The 8,449-nt window shown below is 38.1% G+C and overlaps 1 protein-coding gene across 1 annotated transcript; it reads right to left on the reverse strand.

The window, feature by feature from the left end:
- Nucleotides 1-3,070: 3,070 nt before the first annotated feature.
- On the reverse strand, nt 3,071-5,410 carry LOC104111861 (methyl jasmonate esterase 1-like). The gene is made up of 3 exons (XM_009621654.4): nt 4,925-5,410; nt 4,124-4,255; nt 3,071-3,500 (listed from the first exon to the last, which is right to left on the reverse strand). The coding sequence occupies exons 1-3, from the start codon at nt 5,303-5,305 to the stop codon at nt 3,216-3,218; spliced, it is 798 nt and encodes a 265-aa protein (XP_009619949.1). The 5' UTR covers nt 5,306-5,410; the 3' UTR covers nt 3,071-3,215.
- Nucleotides 5,411-8,449: the final 3,039 nt, after the last annotated feature.

Consider the following 8,449-nt stretch of genomic DNA (forward strand, 5'->3'; position numbering starts at 1 on the left):
TATTGATACAATTTTCATATATCCTCTATATATATATTTAGTCATCCCAATAGTTTGGGGTTGAGACATTATTGTATAATTGGTTGAAATAGATTTTGAAATTTGTTTTGGTGTCTATATGTCATCGATCTTATTGTCTTTTCTTATCCTAGGTTGATTATTAGATTGTTGAAAAATATGGATTCCCAGCCAACTTTCTTCCCCCCTCCTCAGTGCCAAACTAATGAAATCTAATGCAACATTCAGTCAACTCGCTAAAAAGAGCAAGTAATACATTACTCTTTTGTCCCCACTATAGAACTAAAACAAAAAAATTAAACGAGGAAGAACGATAGTAAGAGTAGCTAGTAATTAGTGAATCAACATTTTTGACAAATTAAAGTACTTGAAACAGACTGCAAGATAAAATAAAAAACTGACATGTTTTCCATAGATGGTCAACACCACCCATTACATTCGACACAAAAGGAAAAGAAAAGGACAACAGAAGCAATACTAAAACAACAAAAGGACTCAAAACATAAACCCTAAACCAAAGCCAAAGGTCAACAAACATAAGACAACAACAACGAAACAGCAAAGCCTCCAACCATAACATGGGCCCTCAAAACCTAAAGCCTAAGCTCTAAGTCAAGCTCCTCAACCTCCTCTTCAACCTTCTTCTTCCCATTAGTCTTATCAGCTGTAATAGTACTGGTACTCCCAGTGGATGAATGTGTTGATTCTTCACGCCTAGCAGCCACAACTTTAAAATAATTCAAGCGATTCTGATACAAAGCCAGTTGATTTTCAAGGCGGGCGATAGGGTCCGGGCCCTGAACAAGCAAAGGAGTCGCAGGTGTAGGTGAGGCAGCAAGAGGCACTTGCACCATCGGCTGCGATCGAATAATTGACCGTGGCCTGCCACGAGGGCGGGCGACAGGGGCCGGGGCTGGGGCCTGAACGAGCAAAGGAGTGGCGGGTGCAGGTGCAGCAGCAAGAGGTGCCTGCATCATCGGCTGCGGTCGAATAATTGACCGTGGCCTGCCACGAGGGCGGGCGACAGGGGCCGGGGCTTGAACGAGCAAAGGAGTGGCGGGTGCAGGTGCAGTAGCAAGAGGCGCCTGCACCATTGGCTGCGGTCGAATAATTGACCGTGGCTTGCCACGACGACGAGCGACAAGGGTCGGGGCCTGAGCAAGCAAAGGAGCGGCGAGTGCAGGTGCAACAGCGAGAGGCAAGGCCTGGGCCGGGGCCTGAGCAAGCAAAGGAGTGGCGGCTGAAGATGCAGCAGCAAGAGGCAGGGCCAGGGATTGAGCAAGCAAAGGAGTGGCGGGTGCGGGTGCAGGTGCAGGTGCAGGTGCAGGTGCAGGTGCAACAGCAAGAGGTAGGGGCGAGGCCTGAGCAAGCAAAGGAGTGGCGGGTGCAAGTGCAGCAGCAAGAGGCACCTGCACCGTCGGCTGCGGTTGAATAACTGACTGTGGCCTACCATGACGGGGGCCAATGGGGGCCGAGGCCGGGGCCTGAGCAAGCAAAGGAGTGGCGAGTGCAGGTGCAGGTGCAACAGCAAGAGGCTCCTGCACTATCGGCTTGCCCCGACCACCGATGCGTACGGTGATAGACTTGTTGTTACGAGCAATGAAACGGTTAAGGTCGGGGAGATAATCAGGTGGCAAGAGAAACTTGTGGTGGTGACCTTTTACCCAAGTCCCTTGAACCTTATGGAGGTGTTGGTGTCCCGCTAAGGCCTGGCTTGACGAGAAGAGTTTACGGCAATTATCGCAGCGGTAAACTACTATCCCTTGGCCGGTTATCTTGTGGTTATGGGGTTCATGAGCCATTATGCTTATCAGTGGCTGTAATTTCTTGGGAGATAAAAAAGAAGTGTTTTTTAGAACAAGAAAATTTTTCTTTGCTTTGATGATTTAGTGAGGAAGAAGGGAAGAAATGCAAACGAAATATAAAGGGTAAGAATGCATGATAAGATGGTAACAATATTTGCATACTCGAAACATGGTAAGTAGTTAGATGTATTAATATTAATTAAGGTTAATTAGGTATATATTGGAATTGTTTTTCAAAAACAACTCACATCTTACATGTGTTAGATTATGTAAACCTTTTAGGCAATGATTTTTTTCTTCTTTTGCTATTAGACTCGTAAACTTAAGCAAAAAAGAATCTGAAAGAGAACAAAATTCAAAAACGTGAAAATTTTAATATTGATATCAGATTTCTTACTTTCTTCACATACTTTTCACGTTTGACCATTATTCTTATTCGTTTTTCTGAGGGGGTTGACGTGTATCATATCTGTTTATAGGTCAGCTAGTAACGGTCCTCTTTTTTTTTCTTTTTTTTTAGTTAAGGAAAATAGCATTTAACTTTATTTTCTTATATTCATCCCTTAGAGTATGAATTTAAATGGAACTATAGAACATGCAATCAATGCCAGATTAGCACATCTCGGACATGCGGGCAGAAATAACCTTAAAAGTTAAAATGATTGATCTGGTTGTAAGTGTAAACTCTTAAGATTGCACAATCTCTTTGGAATTTGGATCTTTTTGTATGTAATTATTCGTCTAAAGATATGTTAGTATCTGTTTATAAAGGAGTGGTCACAGTTAGTTAAATTTAATTTTCACCGAAAAAAATCAAATCAACTATATATGAGTTTGTTATTATATACAGAAACCAAAAGGAATCAATTGAAAGTAACATAATGAATTGAGATGAAAGTAAAAAAGTAGAGTTTGGGAACGCACATTTTGGTTTACATGTAATGTTAATAACAATGAGAAATGATTTAATTATTCTAGCTTGATGAAAATGAACTTGTGATGCGTTGACTTTCCTTCAATCTTTCCAATATTAGTTGAAAATTCATGAATTAAATATATGATTTGCAATCCAATATTCTTATTTAGGAATGAAACAACAATAGGAAAAATAGATGAACAATATATTCTAGACTCGTATATATAATTGAAAATGTAAATACAAATTTAAAATAAGAAGAAGAAGTAGAAGGTGCATAATACACTCATATAGTAGAAAATGTAAATACAAAAAAATAGTAGAAATTGAAAATAAAACACTCATATTGTAGACAATGTAAAATCAAATAACGGAGAAAATAATCTTTGCACAACACACATAAAAAAGTTTTAAAATCGTCAAAGCTAAACTCCTACAAATTAATGTTGTTTATACATATCTCCATATATACAATTTCAATGGTATTTTTCAGCAATTTCCATCAAACGAGAGCAGAATTCTTGAGTTTTAGAGAACATGACCATATGATCTGAACCTAAAATAACCTTCACATCTTGTGGTGGATTCTTCTCAATCATCCATCGTTGAACATCTGCCTTCATTGACAGATCTTGACTGCACATAATGTAGACTCTTGGAATCGAACCATACTTTTCTTTAGTGAGTTCTGCTTCTTTTAAAACTTCAGGATCATGGAACATTGGAGTGTGTCGCATCAACAACGAAGCAAGGATCATATCCTGAGAAGAAGAACGCAACTCCTGATAATTAATGCATTCTTTTATTTGTGTTATTTTCTTCGATCGACTTACTCAAAATATTAGAGAGTAATGAGATGATGATGATGATGATATTTGATGAATTATATGTCCACTTATTATACTAGTCTCGATTCCTCAAGGTTGTACGAGCAGTAATAGTAGTAAAAAAATCTTCTCATCTAAAAGTTTATACTTTTGTTTATGTATACTTAATTATATTTTTAATAAACTCCCTCATGTGATGTCTTGATTCTTTGAATAGATCAAACATGTACTAAAAGGGGTGACCATAAGACTTTAACCTAGAGTATATATCTTCTCTAAATATATCATGTTGAAATTTGCGGTCATCTCTTATTTACAATTTTAAGTTGTTAAAACGAACATATTTTTATTTACTTAATTAATTCTTTTTATGCGACAAGAATAGAGGGAACACCAGCAACAAGTGTAATGGTAATATTTATTTTTATTCTAAGAAATTCTTTTTATTTTGATCTACGTGAAATTTTATTTATACGGCACATAGATTTTCTTAAAAAAGCATTAGATGTTAACGCGAAGAATTATTGACAAAATATAAATGTGTAAAATGCACTAACCTCAGCTCTTGAGTATTGGTACATCTTTGACGACAGAAAATTAGAGCCGAAGTATACAGCCGTTGGGGGCTTATCAGTACCATTATCAAATTTGTATTTGTTGTCCTTGAGAAAATCCAACCCTTGATTTGACTGCAGATTGAGCAATAAAAGGAAAACAATTAGGAAAAACAAAATCAGAAGAAAATAATTCTTTTTCCAAATTTTAATTAATTCTCAATAAACGTTTACCATCTTGAACTACTTTGTGTCTGGCTTAGTTTATGACTATGTATTAAATTATACTACAGTTTTAACGCAAAACGTATTCAGTGTTACAATATTTAATAACTACCTAGTACTATAGCTTATCCTGAAAAAGTACATAATAATGGTAAGACTGTTTGTTAAATATTTGATATGACTTATCTTAAATGAATTCAGCTAACGTTTATATAGCTTCGAATTATTACAGCCGTAATCCATATAGGAGTATAGGCTTAGTTAGACAGTGAAACAATGATCACCAAATAGTCCCAAGACGAGAATAAAATTTCTCGCTCAGAGTAAAATGGGAGTTAAAATTCCAATCTACATAGATTAGTTCCAGATCCGAAGTCGAAGACAATCTTGTTCCAAGGTCTCTTCGAGCTAGGCATGAGTCAATATGGGATTGTTGAAACACTTGTTAAGAACTAAAACAAAGTTTAACGCAAATGACATAGATAATCAAGCAACAGTTTACCTAGAACAACCTTATATAAAAAACGTTCTACTAAATTTATCGAGCAAAATAAAGTAAGAAAGAGATAATATATATACCTGTTGAATGATATGTGAGAAAGGGAAATCAGGGCCAGGCATGTAAGCAGCAACAAAAACAGCAGCAGCAATTTTCTTTGGGAACTTTTCCGTGGCAAGGGAAATGGCAAGTCCACCCATGCCATGGCCGACTAGAATCAGCCGATCGTCCGGCGGAAGAAGCTCGACGACGTGCATCAACGGCTCAACATAGTCGGAGAGAGACTTGACTTCTTCCGATTCCTTATAGTGGACGCCGGAGGCAGCCAAGTCAAGAGCAGTGGCCTTGTAACCTAAGGATATCAACGTTGTTATTACCTTGTACCAACACCATGCTCCGTGTCCTAAACCGTGGACAAACACGAAATGCGACTTGATTACACGCCTTTGGCCTTTTTCCATATATGTGAATTTCTCTAATAAACAGGAAAGATCGAAATGGCTATCAATGTTTGATCAAATTCGTTATGCTTATTCTTCATATATATATATACACTTCATTTAGCTCTTAGTTTTGTCTAAGTTAATGACAGACTTTTCTTTTATTTAACATAATAACTAAGGGGAAAAAAACAACTAAAAAAGATAGGTCCATAAATTAGTAGCTAGTAATTATTTTCGAAAAGAGTTGACTAGCTGATTATTATAACTCTTTCTTTACTAGTTAGTGGCTATGATGTAGGTGTTATCTATATATTAAAATAATTAAATTATTAATCCCAAAGAATATAAGGTAACGTGTCAAAGATGAATTTATTAGTCAAGAAGCGATATATATATATATATATATATATATATATATATATATATATATATATATATATATATATATATATATATATATATATATATATGCGCCTCATTTTATACCACAAGTTCAAAAGTCTTCACTCTTTTTCTTAAATTTCGTGCCCAGTCAAATGAGTTCACATAAATTAAAACGGATGGAGCGGATGGAGTATATATATATATATATATATATATATATATATATATATATATAATGACCCGACCGATCGTTTTGCTTTCTAAATCCCCGTTCCCCTAAATAAGACTCCTCGTCTATGCTTTTACTCTTTTATGACTTGCGGAGATGATTAGTTCAGGTTTGGAAGGGTTCGGGTTTGAAGTCGGAACACTTTAACATTTCTAGTAAAAGACCTCAAAATCGGGATTTGACGGTCCCAATAGGTTCGTATGATAATTTTGGACTTGAGCGTGCGTTCGGATCGGGTTTTGGGTGACCTGGGAGCGTTTCGGCGCCTAAAGTGAAAGTTGGCTTATTGAAAGTTTAAAAGTTCTTAAAATTTGGTTTGGAGTAGGTTTTGGTGTTATCGAGGTTCATTTGAGATTTTGAACCCGGGAATAGTTTCGTATGGTGATTTAAGACTTGCACGCAAAATTTGGTGTCATTCCAAGTAGTTTAAGTATGATTTGGCGCGCTCAGAGTAAGTTGGAAGAATTTGAAATTCATAAGTTGAATCTATTTGGTTTTAGGTTGAGATTCTTAGTTTTGATGTTGTTTTTCGCATTCCGAGAGTGCGAGCGAGTCCGTTTTATGTGTACGAACTTGTTGGTATATTTGGTCGAGGCCTCGGGGCCACCGTATAGGATTCAGAGGGTCGACGTGGGTTGTTTGCTCTTTGGAGAGGAGCTATTGGTGCCTGTCATCTGGTGCATTTGCACCTGCGGTGGAATGGCCGTAGAAGCGGCACCGCAGATGTGCCGCCTTCCTCGCAGAAGCGGAAAGAGGAGAGGTCAGCGAGTTCTGCAGAAGCGAAGCATTTTTCGCAGAAGCGAACTCGCTTCCGCGGTGGAGGGGTCCGCAGATGCGAATAGGGCAGCCTGGCCATGGTCGCAAATGCGCGGGACGAGCCGCAGAAGCAGGCTCGCAAATGCAGGACTAGGCCGCATATGCGATGGGTCAGTGGTCGAGCGTATTCTGCAGAAGCAATTTGTTGACCGCAGAAGCGGTCCCGCAGAAGCGGAGGTCCTCCCGCAGGTGCGAAAATACCGCTGGGCAGAAGGGTTGCATTTAAGTAGTGATTTAGGCTCATTTCTTCATTTCTCTCACTTGTTGGTCGAATATTGAGCTCTTTGAAGAGAGATTTTCACCTAGCTATTGAAGGTAAGTAATTTCTATACATAGATTATGGGTAGATTTTATCATGTAAAATTATGAAAATTTTGGGTTTAGATGAAAGACCTAGGTTTTGATAAAAATGAGATTTAACCACGTAAATGATTATGGAATTGAGTGAAGATTATATATTTGAGTTCGTGAGGTTATGGGTAACAATTATCTTCAAAAAATTTTGGAATTCGGGCACGTGGGCCCGATGGTGAATTTTAGAAATCTTCCAATTTGGGTTGGGTAATTACTCTAATAGTTGAATTATTAGCTTTTGAGCGCATATTGATTAATTATTATAATATTTGGCTATCTTCGGATTTGTTCGGCACCAAGTTGGGTTCTTAGAGTGAATTTGTGGCCGGAAAGTGAGCTTTGAGACGAGGTAAGTCTCTTGCCTAACCTTGTAAGAGGAAATTTACCCCATAGGTGATTTAAATTACTATTTTCTTCTAACTGTGGGGGCTACGTACGCATGAGGTGACGAGAGTCCGTACGTAGCTACTAATTATGCTATGTCCGGGTAGTGTAGGACCCAAATTATGAAATATTTGTAATATTTGTACCCTACTTGTTAATTAAAGTGCCTAAATTATATTGGAACTTGATAGAGGAATTGTAAAGGACCGAATTTCACTTACTTGAGCTTTGGCGGGTTACTTGACTATTAATAGAAATTGTGCTTCTTCGTGTATTAGCCTTGTAATCACTTTTAAATCGGATGTTCATTAAGTATCCTCTTTTCTTGTAGAGCGGGCCGAACGCCTCGACAGTAGAATAGATGCATCTATGATTCGTGCCGCTTGACCCTCGACAATGTACATATTATTCAGGATCGGGCCGTATGACCTCGGCATAATCGTGCGTGATAATACCCGGAGCGTAATTATATTTGATATTATTTTATGGCCTGAGAGGTTAAAAATTATATATGACAGAAACTGGCTTGGGATTTACCATTTGTGAAAGAATTATTTATTTTCCTGCTTGTTATGGCCTGCTTGTTATTTATTTCCGGCTTGGGCCGTACGGCTTGGGATTTACCATTTTTATTGTTAGCCCCGTAGTAAGTGTCGATGTCGATCCCTCGTCACTACTTCTTCGAGGTTAGACTAGATACTTACTGGGTACATGTTATTTATGTATTCACGCTACATTTTTACACTAACCATGCAGGATCTGAGGCAGGTGCATCTGGCGGTCCTACCGGCGCGCACCCCCGTTACCCTAAGGCCTAGTGGTGAGCTGCTTCCTGAGCCTTTCTGCAACACCTAGAGTCTCTCTTTTGTATCTATTTTTCTGTCTACTTTATTTCAGATAGTAGTTAGAGTTTTGTATATTCTACTAGTTACTCATATGCTTGTGACACCAGGTCTTGGCACACACACTAGTAGAATTCATTGTTTTGGAGTATT

This window comes from Nicotiana tomentosiformis, chromosome 2 (assembly GCF_000390325.3).
Source record: "Nicotiana tomentosiformis chromosome 2, ASM39032v3, whole genome shotgun sequence".
In the NCBI taxonomy this organism is placed as follows: Eukaryota; Viridiplantae; Streptophyta; class Magnoliopsida; order Solanales; family Solanaceae; genus Nicotiana; species Nicotiana tomentosiformis.